The sequence below is a fragment of the Vipera berus genome (assembly GCF_964194415.1).
Source record: "Vipera berus genome assembly, chromosome: 7".
NCBI classification, from domain to species: domain Eukaryota; kingdom Metazoa; phylum Chordata; class Lepidosauria; order Squamata; family Viperidae; genus Vipera; species Vipera berus.
In genome coordinates this window covers 16,833,497-16,858,062 of record NC_138209.1, presented here as the reverse complement: position 1 = coordinate 16,858,062, position 24,566 = coordinate 16,833,497, and the positions used below count along the sequence as shown (strand labels likewise).

At 38.5% G+C, this 24,566-nt stretch overlaps 1 protein-coding gene across 2 annotated transcripts in view; it reads right to left on the bottom strand.

Moving 5' to 3' along the window:
- Positions 1 to 5,353: 5,353 nt before the first annotated feature.
- GRID2 (glutamate ionotropic receptor delta type subunit 2) overlaps positions 5,354 to 24,566 on the bottom strand; it is a 1,115,417-nt gene continuing 1,096,204 nt past the window's right edge. The window contains exons 15-16 of one of the 2 annotated variants that reach the window (XM_081332056.1): positions 17,083 to 17,323; positions 5,354 to 8,382 (exon numbers count right to left, since the gene is read on the bottom strand). In XM_081332056.1, coding sequence (XP_081188182.1) covers positions 7,960 to 8,382; positions 17,083 to 17,323 — 664 coding nt within the window. In that variant the 3' untranslated portion in view covers positions 5,354 to 7,959. Of the gene's footprint in view, positions 8,383 to 17,047; positions 17,324 to 24,566 lie in introns of both variants that reach the window. The other variant, XM_081332057.1, reaches the window with a different exon arrangement.

Below are 24,566 nucleotides of genomic sequence, written 5' to 3'. Positions count from 1 at the left end.
TGCCTGAGCAGGGGGTTGGACTAGAAGACCTCCAAGGTCCCTTCCATCATCATCACCACCACCACCACTATTATTATTATTATTATTATTATTATTATTATTATTATTATTATTATTATTATTATCGATTACCTGGGACTAATAGAATATTAAAATTAAATTCAGCAGAAAGGTAATCATTTTAAGAAGTTAGTGATTCCATCATCCAGATGATTCAACCAGATGATTCCATCATTCAGTCCATCTCTACCAGAACCAGCATGTTAGTTTCTTCATCACAAGAACCAAGAAAAATAGGCAATGGAAGCAATGAGAGTATCAAACTTTGGGATGAAAGTTCATGATACATTAACGTGACCCCCAAATTTCTGCTCCTGCCTTCCTACCTTCCTAATGTGCTCCTCTCCTCTAAAATTATTTATTTATTTTTCCATCTATCTGTTAGCATCCACTCTGACCATCCTTTTTTTCACATAGTTTTTTTTAATTTAACTTTTTTTTAAATTCCATTTATATCCCGCCCTTTTCCGAAGACTCAGGGTGGCTTACAAGCTTAGCAGTAGCCTTCATTCTATGTATATGCCTGCTTATTAGGGCTTTCATACACCCCCCAAGCGGCATTATTACAAAGTCAGCTTAATTGCCCCCAACAATCTGGGTCCTCATTTTACCTACCTCGGAAGGATGGAAGGCTGAGTCAACCTTGAGCCTGGTGGGATGCGAACCTGCACTAATTGCAGGCAGCTGGTGTTACTTAAGGAGGCATTAGCCCACTGCTCCACCAAGGCTCTTCAAGGAATTAATCCATTTGTCACTCTTAATATAGCTAGGCAATTAGCCATGACTTATAGAATTCTCAATACAAAGAAACTGGAACTATAAATACTTGTATTTGTAGTTTTTTTAAAAAGTTTTAGTTTAGAGTTATGTGTAGGTTGTGTTCTGTTCTTTTTTGATTTGTGTCGTCTGATGTAGCACCTTGGTTCTGGGGAAACGTTTCGTTTCACTGTGTACTGTACTGTATATTGTTGAAATGTCAATAAAGTCTACTACTACTACTACTACTACTACTATAATCTGTAGACTGGTTCTTTCCAACTATGCCAATTTCAAATGTGGGGTCTTCAACTTCCTAAACTCTCAGTAACGGCTATGCTGGCAGAGGTGGTTTAGATGGTATCATGCGACTTATTCCCAATCCATTTGTCTTGACCTATTTTCTTTAATCATGTTTTGATGTATCCATAAAAGTGGCTTGGGAATCAGCTACCCAAAGATAATCAGGGGTGACATGATAGCCGTGTTCCAATATCTCAGGGGCTGCCACAAAGAAGAGGGAGTCATGCTATTCTCCAAAGCACCCGAAGGCATGACAAGAAGCAATGGATGGAAACTAATCAAGGAGAGAAGCAACCTAGAACTAAGGAGAAATTTCCTGAAATTTCCTTACTTTTAATATTATATTGTGTACTTTCACAACAGCATAGTACTACTGAATTTTCTGCTTCACAGTTCCTTAATCTGCTTACTAAATATATTTGAGATTGCTAGCATTAATCTACATGATTTCTAGTTACATCTGATCAGTGCTGGAATCTATCCCCTGTAGAGTAAGAAGCAAATGGGGAAACAGTTTGATATTCAAAAACCATATTTAAAAAGGGAATTGCTAAGTAAAATACTAAAGTGCCATCTGGCGGCCATCTGAGAGTTAACTGTTGCAAGCGTCTGCTGCAGATTCAGAGAGAAATTGCACATAGATATCACATGCCTGCGATGATTCCTTTCTCCAGATGATCATCCCATGCAGAATTTGATAATAGCCAATGCACCAGATCTAAACTAAAAGTAGCAACTGACCAACTGCTGTAAAAAATTGAGTTTCATTTAGCAACATGCCTGTACTTAGATTCTTTTCAGCCCGAGTGTGCTCAATACAAAACAGGTTACATATATATATATATATATATATATATATATATATATATATATATATATATATATATATACATACATACACACACACAGTGGCTCAGCGGGTTAGGACGCTGAGCTTGTCAATCAGAAGGTCGGCAGTTTGGCGGGTCGAATCCTGAGTGCCGTGTAGCAGAGTGAGCGCCTGTTACTCGTCCCAGCTTCTGCCAACCTAGCAGTTCGAAAGCACGTCAAAATGCAAGTAGAAAAATAGGGACCACTCCGGTGGGAAGGTAACAGCGTTCTGTGCGCCTTTGGCGTCTAGTCATGCCGGTCACATGACCACGGAGACGTCCTCGGACAAGCGCTGACTCTTCGGCTTTGAAACGGAGATGAGCACTGGCCCCTAGAGTCGGAAACGACTAGCATGCATGTGCGGGGGAACCTTTACCTTTACCTTATATATATATATAAAATAAGCTGTAAAATTAATTGACTATTGCAATTGACTTTGCATGGGGCTGTGCTTGATGTCTATCCAGAAGCTTCAGCTGATTCAGAATGTAGTGGCACTACACAGTACATCTCTCAGTATGCCATGTAACATCTTTACCCCATGAGTTGTAGTTTGCTTCCAGATGCAGTTCAAATTGCTGGTTATGATCTATAAAGCCCTACATTTCATAGAGCCCAGTTAATTGAGGACTGCCTGTTTCCCATAATAGCTGTCTGGTCGATTCAGTCCCACAGAGATAATCCCTGCTATCTTAATTAAACATACACTAAATGTTAGTCACCACCACCCTCCCTACTTATTTGATCTGCAAAAGTACATTGTTCAATAATAACCATAAAGTATGTTCATGATATATACAAGAGGGGTTACCAAAATATGAGTTTTAATTTCTAACTTATCTGTGTAGAAATTATAATCTTTCATCCATGTTGAATGCTAATGGTTTTAAATGTAAACAATTTGCCATTTTGTGTTCAAGCTACTGACAATACTGACATCTATTTTTGGCATTTATTGCATATATGATTTATGATAGATTACTCAGGACTAATGGAATATTAAATCAGAGAGTGGCATTTCCACTTTTTTCCTGAGTCTGTTTTCTTTTAAAAAAGCATTGTCCTAGCATTGAAACTAGTTAGGGGATTTTGTTTTATTGAAGCTAATAGGAGGATTTTGTTTTATAGGATACTAATTTGGAAGTGTTTCTGCAGTATAGTGCTATAATGTCAAAACATCTTGAAACACTTGATTGTCCAGCCTCTCCCTTGCCTCCAAAGCATGTTCCATATATGCATTGACTAAATCTCCAAAACATGCTTTTTAGAACTTTAGTAAAGCCTTAGCTCTCTCTGTCTCTCTCATCTCACCTATTTTATCTATCTATCTATCTATCTATCTATCTATCTATCTATCTATCTATCTATCTATCTATCATCTATCTATCTATCTATCTATCTATCTATCTATCTATCTATCTATCCATCATCTACCTACCTATCATCTATCTATCTATCATCCATCTATCTATCTATCTATCTATCTATCTATCTATCTATCTATCTATCTATCTATCTATCTATCTATCTATCTATCTATCTATCTATCATCTATCTATCTATCATCTATCTATCATCTATTTATCATCTATCTATCTATGTAGATCTTTGGTCATTCGGGTTTTTCCCCACGTAGAATTGGAGGTATCAGGGCAACGTTTCGACGAAATCTCATCCGTCATCCTCAGGCTGGTGACTTCAGCTTCGTTCTTCTGGGAGAAGTGTGTGATAGTGGCTGTTTTTTCTTCTTTTTTAAACTGCCAGAGGGGGTGTGTTCTGTGGGTGGAGGCTTGGCTGTGTTCTGATGGGGTGGAGGTGTGCTCTGATTGGGTGGGGGCTTAGCTGTGTTCTGATTGGGTGGGAGTGTTTTGAATGGGGGCTGTGTTCTGATTGGGTGGGGATGTGTTTTGAGTGGATGGGCTGGTCTCAGCTGCCAGCCTATCTATCTATCTATCTATCTATCTATCTATCTATCTATCTATCTATCTATCTATCTATCCATCTATCATCTACCTACCTACCTACCTACCTATTATCTATCTATCTATCTATCTATCTATCTATCTATCTATCTATCTGTCTGTCTATCTATCTATCTATCTATCTATCTATCTATCTATCTATCTATCTATAATCTAATCTAATCTAATCTAATCTAATCTAATCTAATCTAATCTAATCTAATCTACTAATCTAATCTATCATTTGTCTCCATATTTATAAGTCCATGGCAGCAATTGTCTGCAGTCCTGCTAATTGTCTGCTAACATCGGATGTTCTTGCTTTGACAATAGTCTTGAAAGGATTCTTCTATGGTCCTTATGGTGAAAATAATTGAGTCCTGCCACTAGAATTATGCAGTTATCCATGAACAATTCCTGTAGGTTAAATCAGTATTGGAATGTCCTTGGAACAACTGTTAAGTTATTCATCAAGACAGATAAGAATGGCAGACATTTCAGGAACTGAACCTGACTCAATTGAAATTAAGAGACTAATTCTTAAGTGTTGTGCTTTAGGGGCAACTGTTGATAAAGAGGTATGTCCAAGTGGGGTCGAAAAATGGCAAAGATGAAGTTACATGTTTGTCACATGAAAAAAATGTGCATTTGATCATATTGGTCATTTCTGCCCTCTTGACTTTTTGAGCCCACTCCTGGGTTGATAGCTCTTTTCTGATTAGGTTTGGAGCCACAACTTACCTGATAATATTTGTATTTGAAGTATTTGAATTTCCTTGGTCGATTGATATCTGTGAAGAAACCCGTTAAGTGTTGTTTCCAGTGAAGCATTACTGAACGATGCTTGATGAACATTTTATTTGGGAGAATTTCCCTGGTAGAGCCCACCAGTTTTGGGAAATTTCAGTGTAAACTTTCTCCTTTGATTTCTCTGTTCCAGTGAATTCAACAAATGCTAGAGGTTTCAAATCAGTAATTCTCAGAGCTGTTTTACTGCATATCTTGTTCTAAAATCTTACCCAGCAGTCCCCAACTTTTCTAGCTTTGCCATCTGGCAGTGGCAGTAGTGGGGGTTGTGGGGAGAGAGGATGGTGCTGCATGTGTAGCTCCATTTGCGTGAGCGCTTGCACACATGAAGCTTCACGCACGAGCGCATGCACTCACCGCTTGTGCAAGTGGAGCTGGATGCGTTTGTGCAGTCATCCGCTGCTTATGTGACCTGGTTCCAAATAGGCCCTTGCCCGGTACTGACCTGTGGCACAGGGGTTGGGACCCCTGTACTAATAAGTTGAGAGAAGAGGACATTGACTTTAAGAATATGGTATAAATATTAATCAAATTAAGCTAAACATTCTTTATGAGGCCCTTCCTAGAAATTAGAAACTGGGTAATTATGCTGCAGTTATAACACGGTTATGGCACCAAGTCAATGAATGCTTTGAATTCATATTTACTTATTTGTTTTGTCTATTCACATGATCGTTGAAATAGGCAGAGAGGCAAGTTTAAAAAACCATTTTATTAGACAAATTATTTAGACAAATTATACACAGAAAGCTCTGCCACTTGCAACCGAGGCCTCCAAATTGTGTTTGTGTATAATAGACAACACATGAAAATAATTGGATTATCACTAAAACCGCCGCAACATCTGGTATACCCCTATAGCTTGTAAAGATTTTTTTCCCTTTTTTTGTTCTTTTTTTGTTCTTTTATAAATCAGTTGTGTAGATGTTCATGAATGTTACAAGGGGAAACAAGTTGTGCATGCTTTTAAACACTTGTACCCTGCAAACAGAATGGCCTTTCTCATGATAAGAAAATTGTTCTGCCTTACACAGTAGACAATATTATGCAGATTTCATACAAAAAAAACAAGGACATTACAAGATGTTCTCCCAGAACAGAATTAGGCATCAAAATAGAATAGATTTGAAGCATATACTTTGAACTTTTCCTAGAGCAGATCACCTAAGCTGGTTCTTAAAAATCAAGGTCTATCCACATAACTGAGTTAGAGTAACATAAATATCATATCAAATTAAAACAAACAAAAACACGTAATAAGTTGTCTTGCTTTCTACTTAACCGCAGTTTAGTTTATAAGAATTACAACCAAAACTCATTTTTACAGTTTTGAACAAGTAGAGTGTTAGCTTCAAAAATGTCACCAGGCCAAACGAGGTGCTGTTTTGTTTTTGCTGTCATCAGCTTATCATTCTATACAATTGGAACTCACATCAAAAATACATCTATAATTGAATACATAATAAAGATTTAAACAAAAGCTTATTTTTCTCTCCCCATTCCCTCTTTCTTGGAGCACAATAGGACTGTAGTTAAGGCCACACCAATCATTTTCAACTGCCTTCTTTCCGTAAACTCTCCTCTCTTTTCCAAATATTGACAGTATTGATTTCAATAGGGCTTTTATTCACCTTTCATGATCTGTTTTTCATGCTCTTGAGAGCCAGTAAATCAGACATACCTGGATATATATTTGTGTTTTTAACCTAATGAGTGCTTTCCAATTTTTCAATTTAATGTAAAAGCATGATTAACCATAACTTTAAACACTGTTGAATAGTGATTGCAAAATAATAATAATAATAATAATAAAAAAAATAAATCTAAATTAGTGACTTGCACGTCTAGGTACAAATGTTAAATGGCCCTGGATGATCTAATAAAAAAGGAACAGTATAAAATATGTTCAACCAAACAATGTAAATCAAAATAGCATTAAAGCACCCCATCTTTTTGCCCTGTACATCTTTCCAGAATACACTTGTTTTTACTAAAGCTTTATTAGACAAATTGCAATAGCACTGGCTGCCATTTTATAGATATATAATATATGTGTGCGCGCGTGTGTGTGCACATGTATATACATATATACCCTCCCACACACGCCCACTCACATATACCAAAGCATGTATATATATATAGGTGTATATATATGTATGAGAGACTAATTTATTTAACAGAAGATTCTGCCATATGATACAGTTCTCTGTACATAAGAAAACAAAAACTTTTAAACTCTGTACAATTCCAGAAAGATCATATGCACTGTTGCAGTGCAAAAAGGAGTTTTAACTGTAGTCTTTACTGGCATAGCAATGGCTTGGTGAAATTCTACAAAATTGCATTCTCATATTTAATGGTCTCTCCTTTCTCTTCACCGTTTCTCTCATTTTCGGTTTGTTACAAAAACTGCAAGGTTGGCCTTTGGTCCACAGTTAAAAGGACACACAGTAGCAGAGAAGCATGAAATGGATGTCAGAGAACAGACATTATTGCAAATATATATAATAAAACCAAGTCAAAGGTATTTCAGTGAAATAACATTGTATTTTTGATAGAGACTCCATATTTAGTTCCTATATTTCAAGCGTTATGACATAATGCCATGTAGACCTTCAGATTCATTTCCAGAATGGTGCTTTGGAACATGTGGGAATACAAGCATAGCACCTGTATGGACATTTAAACACTTGTTATTTTTCTGGGATCTTAAAGCTGCTACACAATGCCTAAAAAAGACACGGCTGCTTTACAGAATGGCAAACAGTTGTTACATTTACACCCTGGTGCGCTCAGAAACAGTCTATTGGAATCATAATTGAAGACCTGCACAGCTGAATAACCACTAATAGAATTTTAGGAGGATAGCTTTCCTACAGTAGCTCAGGTTGCATTTACTTCAGAGTAGTCCCACCAGCCTGATGGTTGCAAAGCTAAGTCATAATACGTTCTAGAAAAGACTTACTCCAGAACCACTCTTAGCCAATGTGCCTACCCTAAAGAAACTGAAAAATCACATCCTAACGTAGCATAAGGGAGAAAAATGAAAAAGAGGAGGGGAAAGAGGAAGGATAATGAGTTGTTACTAATACTCCCCATTTCTTTTTAAAAAAGTTACATCCAAGTTAGTTCCACAATATCACAGCCGCTCCTTGCAAAGGGAGTCCTAAGAAGAAACAGTGACAAAGCAATGTCTGAAGCTTTATATGGATGTGCCTCGGTCTGGATCGTTACCGATGTTAAGCCCTAAAGTTGGAGTGGGTTGATACGGAATCGAAGACATTGTTTTGATAGGACTTCTGAAAAAGCCCCCATTTGGAGCCCTGTGCCTAAAAGGGCCAGTCCGGTGTTCAGGCACATTGCCGAAAGAGAATCCAGAAGCAGCTTTAGCTGAAAGTGTGCGACTAAGAGTCTGGATCTGTTCTGGAATGAAGGTTGTGGTAGTGATGTGAGTGTTCCTGAAGTCACTGATTTGCTCCAGTGCTTGACGCGTGGGCAAAGTATCAATGTCCAGTGGAGTCAAGTCAATGGATGAAGTGGAAAACTGTTTATGGGGACTTTCATCATCTGTGCAGAGGCTGTTCACACGTCTGTGGAGATGCTCCAGATCAATTTCTTTGTCATCCTGGAAGGAGCAAAGCACAAGGTAGAAAATAAATGACTTACTCTTTGATGCCTTCACTTGCCAAACCAAAAGCAAAAAGCTTCCCACGGTGAGGGAAAAGAAGCAGGTGTAGAATCAGGAAATGGAACATTTGTGACTTTGGTCCACTTAAGCATAGATAAAAATGAATCAAGAATGTAATCCTGAATATTGGCAGGAAGTTGATTGGCAGGCCATCTATCTAGAGCAGTGATCCCCAAACTTTCCAACTTTGTGGATCGGTGGGTGTGTGGGGAAAGGCAGAGGGAATGTTTATGCGCGAGTGATGGAGCACATGCACTCGCCAAGTGCTCAGGCAAATGGAGCTGTGACTGCACGCAGGGGTGCTCACCCACTGCATCCACTGCGCAGTTCTGAATAGGCCATGGCCTGATAGTGGGCCGCAGCCTGGGGGGGTTGGGGACCCCAGATCTAGAGGTCATGCTGCAGTTTCAGTGTACTGTAGCTTTTGACTCAAACATTTGCCTAGAGCAGTACAGTGAACAGGCAGGCAATTTCTTCCAAATTCTGTCAGTCCTGACAAGGTTGGATTAAGTAAGTATAGGCATGGTTTGTGCCATGCATGCTGCCGTGGGGGCATGGCATCCTACGGTGTTCAGGGTATCATGCCATTCTTAATTCTTCCCACTTCATATGCAGCTTTTAGTCTAGACAGACAACAAATTTAGACTTAAAAATTGATTCTCAGACAGAATAAATTCTGGGTATTAGATTATCGTTTCCATTCTCTTAAGAATATTTGAGCTTTAGTGGTTCACAAGAATGGTTGCAATCTTTGCAGTCATACATAGTCATTTTTTAAAATGTAACTCAGACATTAGTGATATCAACAGCAGCTCTTAGTTGCTCTGTTTATTTTTTTATCAACCCACATTACAAAGAATGCAGTTCATAATATTTTCTGAAAAATAAGTGACTTTTGTTCATCAGCTAGATGTTTATTTCAATAAAGCAGTGGTTCCCAATCTTTTCTATACCCTGCGCCCTAGAATGTTTCTGATATATTCGCGCACCCCTTTGAAATAATGGCAAGGGATTCTGCATACACATTATAATTTTGAAAACCCAAGTTTTTGCATCCCCTGGAATATCATCTCGTACCCCCAGGGGGTGCGAGCAACCCCAGTTGGGAATCCCCACACTAAAGTATCTATAATCCAATTTTACTTTGAAATGTTATTTTTTTTGTTTTATTTTTATTTAAGAAAATGTATACGGCTGCCCAACTCACTCCCAGTGATTCTGGGCAGCTTACAAGGTTATCAGCAAACAGATTCCTAAAATTTAGTTGTAAATTTTTTTTCATTTTTTTTTCTATTCTACTAGTATCAGGCCTAGACCATGCACGACATCGAAAAATCCAGCCAAAGTTCTGTTCTATATTTGCTTGCATCAAATAGACAGAATCTTGGTAGATTAAACTTTTATTATTCTCACCGTAATGAATATATAAGTGATTTTCGATTTACAACCAATCATTTAGTGATTTATGACCATTTTTCACCACTGCACCTTGCCTATCATCACATAACCAAAATTTGGACAATTGGCAATTGGTATTTATGTATCCTGGAGTCATGGGATCACCTTTTGTGACCTTCTGACAAGCAAAATCTATGGGGAAGCCAGTTTCATTTAACCGTACCATTGCTTCTGAGCATCAAAGTAAGCTTTTGAGTTTGGGAAGTGCATGTAAAAGTCAACAGTTGAATTTGCTGGACTTCTCAGAAAAGAGTGTCAAAATAAAAGCCATAGAACAACCCTGAAGGAAAAGAATAAGGTGGTATTTCATCTTATTTCAGCAGTAGCTACACAGTTTGTGTAGAATATACCTACTGTGTAGGTACTAACTTATCAACTGCAGTGATTCATTTAACTATGGCAAGGTCATAAAAGGGAGAAAAACTCACTTAACAATTGTTTTGCTTAGCAATGGAAATTTTGGGCTCCCTGTATCCAGGGAGATTACTAACTTAACAACTGCAATGATTCACTTAGCAACTGTGGCAAACAAGGTCATAAAATGGGACAAACCTTAGTTAACAACTGTCTTCTTTAGCAACAGGAAGTTTGGGCTCAATTGTGATTGTAAGTTGAGGAGTAACTTTGCAAGCAGGGAGATTCTCTTCCTTTCTCTGCACTGTCTCTTGTTCTACCCCCTCCCATCCCGGATTCCCTTCTTCCTGAGAAATTGTCACTTCACTGCAATCCATCACAGTTTAAACTAATTGGATTGTGTATGTGGTTTAGAGTAAATAAATCTGGACAATGCTAGTAAATATGTGGCCTTGCCACAGCTTGGCCCAACAGATTAAATCCATATTATTCTTGGAATTAAAGAATACCTACCTAGAGTCTAGCAAATCATGATTCTGCATGTTCTAAACTATATCTTATAAAACTATATTTTATTATTTATTTATTTATTATTTATTTATTAATTTAATTTGTATACCGCCCTTCTCCCGAAGGACTCAGGGCGGTGAACAGGGCAATACATAATAAAAAACAAGATACAAAAATTAAAAAGTAATTAAACAGCAATGCCCGTAATAAATTAATACAGATTAAAAGTTAAGATCAATTTATAAAACCCGACCCCATCCCATCAGGCCAGGCCAGCTTGTTCAAAGAGGTAGGTTTTAAGATCGCGCCGGAAGGAGCGGAGATCAGGCGCCATCCGGAGCTCGACCGGAAGATGGTTCCATAAATCCGGCGCGCCCACAGAGAACGCCCTCCCCCCTATTAGATGTAGCCTTTCTTAAATTATTAGTATTCTGGTGCATATAGCAAACATCTATTGCCCAGATACCAACTCATCACTATGTAGCCCCACCACCACCACAATAGCAATACCAAATCACAACTTATTTCTTTTCTATATTTTAGAAATTGGATACTCTGAAGATCCAAATCCTCTCCAGCAGGAGGACTCAAAAACTTTCATCAGTTTTTAAGTGCAATTATTGTACATTCCTTTATTGTTATAACTGTATTTCTGTTGGAAGTACAGTTCTTCTTTAAAGTTTTGCTGGGTTTCAGGAAAGGAAAGCAATACAAGAAAAAAAAATAGAGGGAAATGGAGATGAAGATAAAAGGAAACAAGGCAAGAGGAAATGTCACAGAAGCCTTAGGGACAAAATTGTGTTGTTGATAGGAAGATAATGAAAGGCTAAGGAAAATTTCCAACAGGGAATTTGTGGGTTTTAAAGACTACACCTAAATTTCATATATTGATTTGAATAACTGTGTCAATTCTTTGACTGCTAATTTTGGGTGCTTTATTTTGAAGTTAATTCAGACTTGGCTGGAAAGTGCATTTGAAAAAAAAGGGTTTATAAAGATGCTAGATGAAAACTAAAAGCTCTCTTGCTGAATGAAAGCACATTTTTAGCCCTAAGTAGCATTTTTCATTATATGAATAATACATTTTGAAATTAAGTTTCATTCCTTTTGTAACTGTTAAATGTAATTTTTTCCAAGTGATATTTACATATGTAATACTAAATATAGAATTGTTGTAACATTCTATTTATTTGTTTACACCCAACGTACTTACAACTTACATATACATATTATTATTATATATACTGGAGGAGAAAGATCTAATATTGGGTGTTCTGTCCTGGTAAAAACTATAGCCCCTTCTGCCATTTATTTGATCAAATGTCTTAATACTGCCTTAGTTTTTAAATACACCAACCTCTGTACATAGCTTGCTTATTCCTTTTTGTTCTCAAAGCCTCCTTGTCAAAATTCAGTATAAATGAGTATATCATTTATCAAGCAACATTATGCCAACTAACGGAAAACCAAAAATAAAAATAAATTACATGCATTGCATTTATATCTGTATATGTGTATTTGTGTGTATACACACTCTTACATAGACCCTCCCACATACATAAAACACCTTTTCTTTCTCACTGCTATTATTTTTACTGGTTGCATTGCCCTTTCCACTTTTTACCTCAAACAGCTTTAAGGAAACTAGAGAATTATGCAGGAATTAATATGTATTAATTAAGCTTTATTTGACTAATTGCTATTTTATACCGCATATATGTATACCTGTGTTACATCACTTTTTTCACTGCATAGAAGCCATTTAAGAGATACTGATAGAGATATAGGTACAATATCCATATTGTTTAAGATAGTCCTTGATTTACAATCATAACTGAGCCTGGAATTGTAAGATGTAAGTTGTTGCAGTCATAAGTCAAGGCATCATATGACCAGACCCTATTTTTCACCATTTTTCTGTGGTGAATGCCACGATCATTAAGCAAATCAATTTCCCCTAAATTTTGCCCAAAACACTGGAAACTGGCAAAAATTGTTGTAGATCACAGGATACTGCAAACAGTCATAAAGGTGAGCTAATTGCCAAACGCCCCAAATACTATCACCCTGACTGTGGGGAGTGCTAACATCATAACCTCAAAAACAGATTGCAAGTAGCTTTGGAGGATGGGATCCTCGTAACCTCAAACGGTTGTTAAACAATTGGTCATAAGTGGAGGACTACCTCTATTTAAAGATCATTTGAGGTTTAAGATTTTTGGTCCAATAAATTAAGCACACATTTTGCTATTATGTATTTACTGACCAGGTTTCTGAATATCTACAAGCAATTCACCCACAGTGACCTGAATGCATTCAGAGATAATTGTCTGTGGAGATTCTCAATCATTCAGGTCATGGTTGTCCCAAAGGTGCTTTTTCAAGAGGCAACTGGACTTTCTTGCTTTTCTTTGAAGACATTTTGCTTCTCATCCAAGAAGCTTCTTCAGCTCTGACCGGATGGTGGAGAATGGAAGGATTTATATTCCTTGCAGTCAGAATGTCACCTGCATTCTTTTAGAGAGTTGTTGAGCCCACTAGGAGGTTTATCCTGACCCTGAGGACACAGATAAATCTCTAAGTGGCCTCAACAACTCTCTAAAAGAATTGCAAATGACCAGCTGTCTGCAAGAAATATAAATTCTTCCATTCGCCATGACCCAGTCAGAGCTGAAGAAGCTTCTTGGATGAGAAGTGAAACGTCTTCAAAGAAAAACAAGAAAGTCAAGTTGCCTCTTGAAAAAGCACCTTTGGGACATTCAGAGATAATATGAACTTTATAGGTAGGATTACTATTATGATACTCATGTTAAATGTAACCTATGAACTGGTTTTGGTGATTAAAGCACTACCATTGGATTCAGTTAGACCAATTCTTAATTTTATCTTTGCACTAACATTTATTTTATCTTAAATCCATCCTCCATGTTTTTCTAATTGGTCTTTTAAGATGAATTCTACTGCTGAACATAATATCCATTTTTTATAAGAAAACGAATGTCCAAGTGCCATCTCTCGATCCATACTCTACCCACTTAAGACAGGGGTCCTCAACCTTGGCAACTTTAAAACTTGTGGACTTCAACTCCCAGAATTTCTCAGCCAGCCAGCTGGGAGTTGAAGTCCACAAGCCTTAAAGTTTCCAAGGTTGAGGACCCCTGACTTAAGTCATCAAAATGACACACCACTCATAGGATGGTTTGTGCATAGCTCCACAAAATGATTGCTCCTCTTCTTTCCAATATGCCTTGGTCAACAGTGAAATATTCAATCATGAGAACACTTAAATTATCACCAGGCTCCAGAGTTTACATCTCTTTGAGGTTAATGGGGACAGGTCACAGTTCTGTCAGAGCTATTGTTATAAGGCTGTCTGCAGACACAAGCAAACATGACTGCATGGGTTACTTTGGTTCACCACTTCACAGCTATTTTTCACAACTGTGAGGCATTTATTTGTTTTCTTGGAACGAAAAGGCTGTATTCTGAAGTCCAATGGGCCTGGAATAAATTGATGCAATACAAACTCCATCTGGGGACTCAGGAAGAACCAGTGTATTTCATGATGGTTAGTTCACAATCTTTGCTGAACTGATGAACTTTTTTATTTTGGATAGAGGGGATTCAGTATATACATCCATTCAGAATTTTTTAAATATATTTTTTAAATTAAATAAAGACTTGGTTGCAAGCCTAACAAATTATGATAGGAGGTTCCAAGATTCTACTTCATGCAGATTTCACCCACATTTTAAATTGCCAATATTTGCAATAGTCAAATGGTTCCCCCCTCCCCTCATCCCATCTATTTCTTAAGGCTGTAAATCACAAGCACAATGTTTGTATAAGTTTCTTCTAAGCAGTAATCTCATAAATTGATCCCTTGGCTGTTGGATACAGTCACGTTCTTCTTTTGTCAGTATTCTGATTTAGAAGTGCAGACTCACATTTGCTCTGACAAATTGCAAGCCTGCCTAAATGAGAATGATTTAAACAAAAGCCAGAGATATCCTGGTCATGCGTAGCCGGAAAAGAAATTAAAAAAAATAAACAATTCAGTGCTGTGAAAATTAAGCCATAGTTTATATTTGACAGTTTGAGGGGGATGAATTTTATAAAGGCGTCCCATTCTCTTGAAAGAAATTGGTGGTTGGAACTTTGCAAACCCAGGGAAAGCTTACTTTTAGGCGAGGACTTGTACGCTCAACCTGAATAGAGAAAAGGGATGCTCATGCAAGCATCCTCCTGCGTTTCTGAGCACGCATGTGTCTCAGAGGTCTACTGTACATTTAATTCTAAGCCCTGAAGGAGGAACTCTTGCTATTAAGCATGCTATATATTTGCAACAATCTTTCAGTTTTTACAGTGAAATATGTAGGGATCTTTGAAAGAGTCCACACATATCACATCACTAATTTAGCCTTCTCTTAGCAGGCTCTACAGGGCTCTTAGTAAATCTGGATTTGCCACCTAATGCAGGGGTCCCAAACCTTTGTGGCTTAGCATCCTGGCTGTGGGTGGGGAGAGGGGAACTGGGCTGCTTAAACATTGGGCCAGTGTGCACACACGTGCAGCTCAACTTTTTATTTTATTTTTTATTTTAATTCCATTTATATCCCGCCCTTCTCGGAAGACTCAGGGCGGCTTACAAGCTTAGCAGTAGCCTTCATTCTATGTATATGCCTGCTTATTAGGGCTTTCACACCCCCCCCCAAGCGGCATTATTACAAAGTCAGCTTAATTGCCCCCAACAATCTGGGTCCTCATTTTACCTACCTCGGAAGGATGGAAGGCTGAGTCAACCTTGAGCCTGGTGGGATGCGAACCTGCACTAATTGCAGGCAGCTGGTGTTACTTAAGGAGGCTTGCCCACTGTTCTTGCGAGTTGAGCTGTGCGTGTATGCCAGCCTGCCGCTCACATGGCCTGGTTGCAAATAGGCCATGGCCCAGTAGTGGGGGACCCCTGACCTAAAGTACGTTCAACAGGGAGCTATAGTAAACTTGCCTTTCATAAATACTATGTCTGCTAACCATGCTCACTACCTTGTCTATGTTAGGCACCCATTTAAAACAGCTGAGGTCTACATACAGACATTTAATGTGTGAAGCAGCTCTTAGTTCACACTGAGAAAATGTAATCAAGTAAGAGAGGGCCACTGTGTTGATTAAGCTCACAAAGACTTGGTGCTTGAAGTGCTGGTAAGAAGTTACCAAAATGAAGCATATGAAGTAAACTCAAGCAATTACCTAGCTACTTCTACAATATAGTAGATGCTTCAAGTGTGCCTTTCTTAGCCAGTTTTCATTCTTTATTAAAACCTTATTTGGAAACAGAGGAAATTTAAAGTTTTTTGCAAGGCAGGGATTGGAGATCTCCAGTTCAAGAGGAGGAGGTTTGTTTAAGCACATGATCCTGGCCCTTGCTCAAAACTGATAATTTTTCCTTAAATATGCATCTAAGAAACTGTATATAGTCAACAGTTGCAAAAAACTAGAAATCTAATGATTAAATCTAAAGAGAATTGGGTTCCCACTAATCTGAACATAACTTTACCTGAAAATGCTTAAAATTTTGCTTGAAAAAAAATGCTTGAAAAATTTTATAGGACAATTTAAGGCAGAATTTTGCATTTAAACATCGGGGAAATGATTGACAGAAATGTCAACTGACTAAAGTAATTCTAATAATTATCTGCCATTTGATCAGTTAGTCAGATCACTGAATTTAACTTTTGATTGATCAGTTGCAGATCATCAAAGAAAGAAAGAGAACAAAACCTCAAAATGTAGCTGATTGCAAGGAAATGTATATAACATCTTTTCTTGTTCACATCTTATGAAACAGGGAACTAAAACCTTACCAGAAGTCAAAACTGATTAACATTTGATCCTGCTTTAATCAACTAAAGATAAAATTCAGTTAAGCCAATTAAGGATGCAGTCCTAGATGTAAGCCCTGTGGAATTAGCAGAATTTTCTTTCGAATGTAGGATCAGGCTGTATCGTACGTTGGTAGAAGACAGATCTTATCCAGATTAATAATAAAATACTTAATTGCTGATACTTTATAAATAATAGGAAAGCCAATTATTATTCACTAAATGGTCGTGAACAAGATATGTGATAGTAAGTCCCACGGAAATTAATTAGAATAAGTATTCATAAGTACAACATTATATTATTTCTTTCTCGATGTTTTCCCCCCCCCAGAGACAAACGGTTCACAAATGGTGATTAAAATGCCATTAAAACATAGCAGAAGATGCATTTTCCTTCTCACCTCTAGTGCTATGATGAAATGGAAGGATCTCATACCTCTTTTGAAGGAACCTGGGAGCCTTTTCTTTTATTCCACCATGTTTCCAACATGGCAATTAAGCAGGAGAGAACAATCCCAGCTGCCAGTATGCAAAAGACACCTGCAAAGCTTTTTATGTCCAAGGCTCCCCCTTTATGTTTGGGGTCCATAGAGGAGTGCAGATCACACTGGGAATTCTTTGGCCACCACTTATGCTTCAGGAGATCCATGTGTCCATTCTGCTGAAGTTCTAGGATCCTTGGAGAGAAATCACAGAGTCATGAATGTCTTCAAGAGCCATAGAAGATTTATACAGCTGTATGGTCCCTGACACCAAAAGATCTCATACATGTGAAAATATTCCTGATGCCAGTAACCAGGTTGCATCAGCTATAATCCAGGCCTGTTTAAGTATAATAATTCAGGTAGTCCTCAATTTACAACAGTTCATTTAGTGACCATTTGAAGCATCAACATCCCTGGAAAAAGTGACTTATGACTGTCACAAAACCATTGCAGCATCCTCACAGTCAGGTGATCAAGATTCAGATGGTTTGCAACTGACTCACATTTATGACGGTTGCCGTGTCCTCTTTTGTAATCTTCCGACAAGCAAAGTCCATGGGGAAGCCAGATTCATTTAAGAACCATGTTACTAACTTAACAACTGCAGTGATTCACTTAACAGCTATAGCAAGCAGAGTCGTAAAATAGGGCAGACCTCACTTAACAAATGTCTCACTTAGCAACAGAAATTTTGGGCTCAATTGTGGTCACAAGTCAGGGACCACTTGTACTGATATCATTAGATGACTGCATGAATGATAACTATCACAATGAGTATTATAAATGGCCAGACAGAAGTCCACACTGGAACCATTCAAGAAGTTGTGTGAAACCACTTAGCATTCCAATGCTAAATATAAAAGTGAGAAATATGTTTAAACTATTAAAATATAAAGTTTATATAATGGCCACAATATCTAGTGCTCATGTTTCATTGAAATTGCTGATGCTCAAATAGTCTTAACTCGGATATAATGGGTTGTATCCAGATTGAGTCAAATAATGTTGAAATGAATGGGATTTAATTTAACACCTCCTATATTAACTCTTCTACTCCATTCTCTGAGTTGGGCCACCACATAAATTGGATGAATAAAAAAAAATCTGGCTGAATTCAATGGTCAAATGTAATTTTACGTGGTTCATATCCATTGGCTGGATTCATAGATCAAAATAAAGCTATATTTTTAAAAACAGTGATCTTTTGAATACCAAAAAACTGCCTCAGTGATAACTAACAATTTCATATAAACAGTAGTAGTTAGGCCAGCACTTATCAAATTATATCAATACCAATAGCACTTAGACTTGTATACCACATCATAGTGCTTTACAGCACTCTCTGGACGTCACATATTGCTCCCAAGAATCTGGGTCCTCATTTTATCAACCTTGTAAGAATGGAAGTTTGAGTCAACCTTTGCCAGTCAGGATCGAACTCCAGACTGTGGGGCAGAGTTAGCCTGCAATACTGCATTCTAACCACTGCGCCATCACGGCTCAGTGTGACTTTAGCCCATATATTTCAGTGCTTGCATACAAGCAGCTCAAAAAGTTTTAGAACTCACATAGGAAGTCACTTGTTCCAGAGCCCATCCCAATTTGATTTGTACAAGAGTGCATAGAGATTTGTGTTTTGTCAACTATATGATTGATACAGCTGATCTTATAGCTTGCTTTGCTTTACATGGCTAGTGAGAATGAGGGCTTGCTCGCCCTAATTCAATGTTTCTCAACCTTGGCAACTTTAAGATATCTGGGTTTCAGCTTCCAGAATTTTCTAGCCAGCATGCTGGTTGGGGAATTCTGGGAGTTGAAGTCTATACATCTTAAAGTTGTCAGGGTTAAGAAATACTTTTCTAAGTACTATGCAATGTTCTGGGCTGGGTACAAGATAAATGCATTTGCTTGAGCCATGTCATTTGCTCTTACTAGCATCAGAGCATCACAAATGTAGAGAGTTGCTGTTGCAATAAGCCCAAACAAAGGCATGCTTTGTATTCTATTGATTGTAAGCACCTGCTTTAAATGTGTGTTATTTAAATCAATTGAACTGTAATGCACTTTAACGTACTTCTGTTTAAAGTCTTTGTTTTAGTCAATGCTCATTTGTTCTAAACAGCAACTGACTCACACTTATATGTACTCATATGATTCATAGTCCACACATTTCAAATACTTTAACAATAGTACATTTAACAGTAAATGAAAACAGGTCCCAAATGATAAAAGGAGACTGAAAATTAAATTATGATGCAGTAAACTACCATCAACTTTACAATAACATATACATAAGACAGGGTTAAAAGCAACCTGATCTGTAGATTCATAGTCCATGTGCAAAGTTTTAGCAGCTTTCAGAACGTCAAAAAACTTTAACAGCACAGGAGTTATTCAGATTTTGGGAACAGCCTATTTGAAAAGGGTAATGGATTCCCAGTCTCCTAACCTCTTTCAGGCAAAGAAGCCAAAGCATTTTTCCACCTCTACCCTGGGATGGTAATTTATTAAATTTATTTTGCACTAAATTCCCAGGGACTCTGGGCAGGATGTTCTAATCCAGGGATCCTCAAACTTGGCCACTTTAAGACTTGTGGACTTCAACTCCCAGAATTCCCCAGCCAGTTACCATACCACCTGTTTGTTCTAATCAGACAGGTGGTATGGTAACTTATGTCTTAGTTATTAAAAGGCTATATAGATTAAAATCAGCTCCCTGGATTGCATACAAAAACCTACTCGCAACTTATGTACCATTCACAGTGTGGCTCTAACAAAGCTGAAATGACTCCCACTTGCCAGCATATGAGTTGCTGCATTTTGTAGCAACTGCAGTTTTAGATGGTCTTTAGGGGCAGCCTCATATAGAGCTTCTTACAATCAATGTCAAAATAATGAGCACATGTGGAGAGCCACAGAGATGATGTTGGGGGAAGTTAAGCAGATGGTTACATAAACAAAAGTGTTTGTTAAGCCAGGCAACAGCTAAAATGTGAGAAAGGAGTTCTGGACGACTGCTCCCTAATTCTCTATAGTGTAAGAGGGAAAGAGGGGACAACTCAATCAAGCGTTCAGACTTGTGTGTCACTTTTGCCTTTCTCAATAAAATATGCTTTCAGTCAGATTTGTGGAGTCAGTTTCCTGACCTGACTTATCTCACAGGATTGATACGATGTAATAATAATAAGTAAGTTGGAAGGGACCTTGGAGGTCATCTAGTCCAACCCCCTGCTCAGGCAGGAAACCCTATACCATTTCAGGCAAATGGCTGTCCAGTCTCCTCTTAAAAACTTCCAGTGTTGGAGCATTCACCACTTCTGGAGGCAGGTTGTTCCACTGGTTAATTGTTCTAACTGTCAGGAAGTTTCTCCTTAGTTCTAGGTTGCTTCTCTGCTTGACTAGTTTCCATCCGTTGCTTCTTGTCTTGCTTTCAGGTGCTTTGGAGAATAGCTTGACTCCCTCTTCTTTGTGGCAGTCCCTGAGATATCGGAACACTGCTATCATGTCACCCCTCACCCTTCTCTTTGTTAAACTACACATACCCAATTCCAGGAACCGTTCTCTATATGTTTTAGCCTCCACTCACCCAATCATCTTTGTTGCCCTTCTCTGTACCCTTTCTAGAGTCTCAACATCTTTTTCACATTGTGGTGACCAATACTGGATGCAGTATTCCAGGTGTGGTCTTACCAAGGCATTGTAAAGTGGTATTAGTACTTCATGTGATCTTGATTCTATCCCTCTGTTAATGCAGCCTAGCACTGTGTTGGCTTTTTTGGCAGCTGCAGCACACTGCTGGCTCATATTGAAGTGGTTGTCTACTAGGACTCCAAGATCCCTCTCACAGTTACTACTATTGAGCAAGGTACCACCTATACTATACCTGTGCATTTGATTTTTTCTGCCTAAATGTAGAACCTTACTTTTTTCACCATTGAATTTCATTTTGATAGATAGCGCCCAGTGTTCGAGTCTGTCCATATCCTCCTGTATTTTAAGCCTATCTTCTGGAGTATTGACTATTCCTGCCAGCTTGGTGTCGTCTGCAAATTTGATGAGTTCCCCATCTATCCCCTCATTCAAATCATTGATGAAGATGTTGAAGAGCACTGGGCCTAGAACACAGCCCTGGGGCACCCTACTACACACTTCCCTCCATGTAGATGCGGTTCCATTGAGGACCACATGCTGAGTACAGCCTGTCAGCCAGCTACGAATCCATCTTGTGGTGATGCTGTCTAACCCACATTTTTCTATCTTATCAAGGAGTAGGTTGTGATCTACTTTATCAAATGCCTTACTGAAGTCCAAGTAAATTACATCTACAGCATTCCTCTGGTCCACTAATTTTGTCACTTGGTCAAAGAATGTAATAAGATTTGTCTGGCATGATCTGTTTTTGACAAACCCATGTTGACTTTTAGTGATGACTCAAGGTGTTCGCTGATTTGTTGTTTGATTATCTTTTCCAGAATCTTCCCAGGTATTGAGGTCAGGCCAATAGGTCTGTAGTTTCCTGGATCTATTTTTTCCCCTTTTTTGAAGATGGGAACTACATCAGCTCTCTTCCAGTCCTCTGGTAGTTCCTCAGTGTTCCAGGATTTTTGAAAAATATAGTTCAGTGGTTCTGAGATCACGTCTGCCAGTTCCTTGAGAACTTTGGGGTGTAATCCATCTGGTCCTGGTGATTTGAACTTGTCTAGGCTGGACAGATGCTCACTTACCATTTTCTTGCCTATCTTAACTTGCGTTTCTATTCTGTTTTTTATGGCACTGGTTTTGGTAGGTTGGACTGTTTTTTCCCTTTGTGTAAAGACTGATGCAAAAAACTAGTTAAATAGTTCTGCTTTTTCCCTGTTGCTTGTCACCTTCTTGCCATTTTCCCCCACTAATGGACCAATCATTTCCTTAACTTTTTTCTTGTTTTTTATATGTTGAAAGAAGCTTTTTTTTTGTTATTTTTGACTTTGGTCACAAGCCTTAGTTCATTTTGAGCCTTAGCTTCCCTCACTTCATCTTTGCAGGCACAGGCTATTTGCTGATATTCAGCTTTAGTTATGTGCCCCTCTTTCTACTTCTTATACTTGTCCTTTTTATCTTTCAATTTATCAGAGAGTTCTTTATGCAGCCATGCTGGTTTCTTTTGAGAGCTGTTGTTTTTCTTCTTTGTTGGTATTGTGCTAGACTGGGCCTTTATTATCTCACTTTTCAAAATTTCCCAAGCTTCTTGAGTTGTTTTCCCCTTTAGGATTCTCATCCATGGAATTCTTCCCAAGGTCTCTCTAAGTTTATTGAAATTAGCTCTTTTCAAGTCCAAGACTCTAGTTTGGCTGTGTTCTATTGCTTGTGCTTCCAGAATGTTGAATTCCAATATTGCATGATCACTTCCCACCAAGGTTCCTGTGGCTTTGACACTTTCTATCATTTCATCTCTGTTAGTGAGAATTAAATCCAATATGGCTAATCCCCTAGTTCCCTTCTCTACTTTTTGGGAGAGAAAGTTGTCTGCTAGGTTTGTCAGGAATCTGTTTGATCTTCCACTTGGTGCAGAGTTTGTCTCCCAGTTGATATCAGGGTAATTAAAGTCCCCCATTACTATTGTGATGTGCTTCCTACATACCTTAGTTAGCTGACTAGCAAAAAGATCATCTATTTCCTCTGCTTGGTTGGGCAGCCTATAGTATACACCTATGGCAATGTCATTTCCCCCCCCCCTTTATATTGACCCAAATGCATTCAAGTTTACAGTTTTCATCATTGTTGTGCTCTATTTCTGTAGACATAAAGTCAGTGCTTTTTTTGTAAAAGAAAAAGGTGCCGGAACTCACACATGTCATACAACCCACCTTGCCTACCCTACAAGGTTCCATCCAAAAAAGGTGCCGGAACTCCGTTCTGAACGTTCTATGATAAAAAAAGCCCTGCATAAAGTTATTTCTTATATAGAGAGCAACTCCACCTCCTCTTTTGTTTAGTCTGTTTCTTTTAAATAATTTAAATCCCTCTAGCTGTGTGTTCCATTTGTGGGTTTTGTCCCACCATGTTTCCGTAATGGCAACAATATCATATCCGCCCTCATTTACCTGAATTTCTAGTTCACCCTGCTTACTGTTCATATGCTGCGCATTGGTGTATAGACATTTGAGTCCTTTATGACTGACCCTGTGTTTACTTGCTACATAACTTGTGTGGTGCCTGACTTCCCCTATTTTCTCAGATTGCTGGGGACAGTGATGTTCTGTATCAATTAACTTACTGTCCCCGTTGTTTAGTTTAAATGTTCCTCCAGAAAAGCTGTGAATTTATTGCCAAGTAACTCAGTCCCTTTCTTGGATGGATGCAGACCATCTCTTTTGTACATTTTTTCATTGGACCAGCTACAGACATCATGACTAATATAACCAAAGCCTTCTCCTTTACACCACTCCTTTAGCCCCATATTAAATTCTGCTATACGCTGGCCTTTTCCATTTTGCTCTTTATACACTGGTAAGACCTCTGGAAAAGTGACCCTACAGCCTATTCTGCTGAGTTCCTGTCCCAAGCTCTGGAAATCATTCTGCACACAGAGTACATCCTTTTCGGACAGATTGTTAGTGCCAAGATGTACAATAGCATCCATATCACAGTCATTGCTGGCATTGTTGACTATTTTGAAAACACAGTTCTTGTCCCTACTGGCAGTAGCACCTGGAAGACACCTGACCTCTTTTGAAACCTCTGTATCCTTTCCAAAATTTACATCCCTTATAGTTGAATCACCAACCAGAAGGTGGTTTCTCTTTTTGGGTACCTTTCTTTTCTTGCATGACTGATGTGTAATACCTGATTCACACTTCTCCCTGTCAAAAACAAGTTCATCTCGGACCATGGGCCCCTGCTTATTTGAGTTATCATCACAACTATCTTGACCTGTTTCCTTAATGTCCCTATTAAGGTCAGCAAGGGGACTGTATCTGTTATGCAGGGACACAGTGAAAGCTTTGGGTTTATGGTTCACAGCTCTCACCCTGCCAGATCCTACGGTTGTCCACACTGCCCTTCTCCTGCAGGATCTTTGTGGTAGAGGGGGCTGATAGTGCGGAGGCTCAGTAGAGTAGAAGGGCTGAGCTGAACACCTAATTTCTGCCTGAAGATCACAGATTACAGACCCTGGATAAATAATCTGTCCTTGTAGACTAGTGATTTGTGTACAGATAGGACAAGTGTCGCACTGAACTAAGCCAGACATGCTGAGATGAAATGAATCTCAGATGCACTTGCCCTGAATGTACCACCACTATTTTTGATTTTTAGTTATGCTCCTCACCCACCTCAACTCACAGTATTGTAGCTTTTTCCAGCAGCCTCTGGCAGTTTAAAAGCAAAGAGGGTCCAATCAGCAAGGGCTTAGCTACTATGCTCCTCACCCACCTTAACCCACAGGATTGAATGA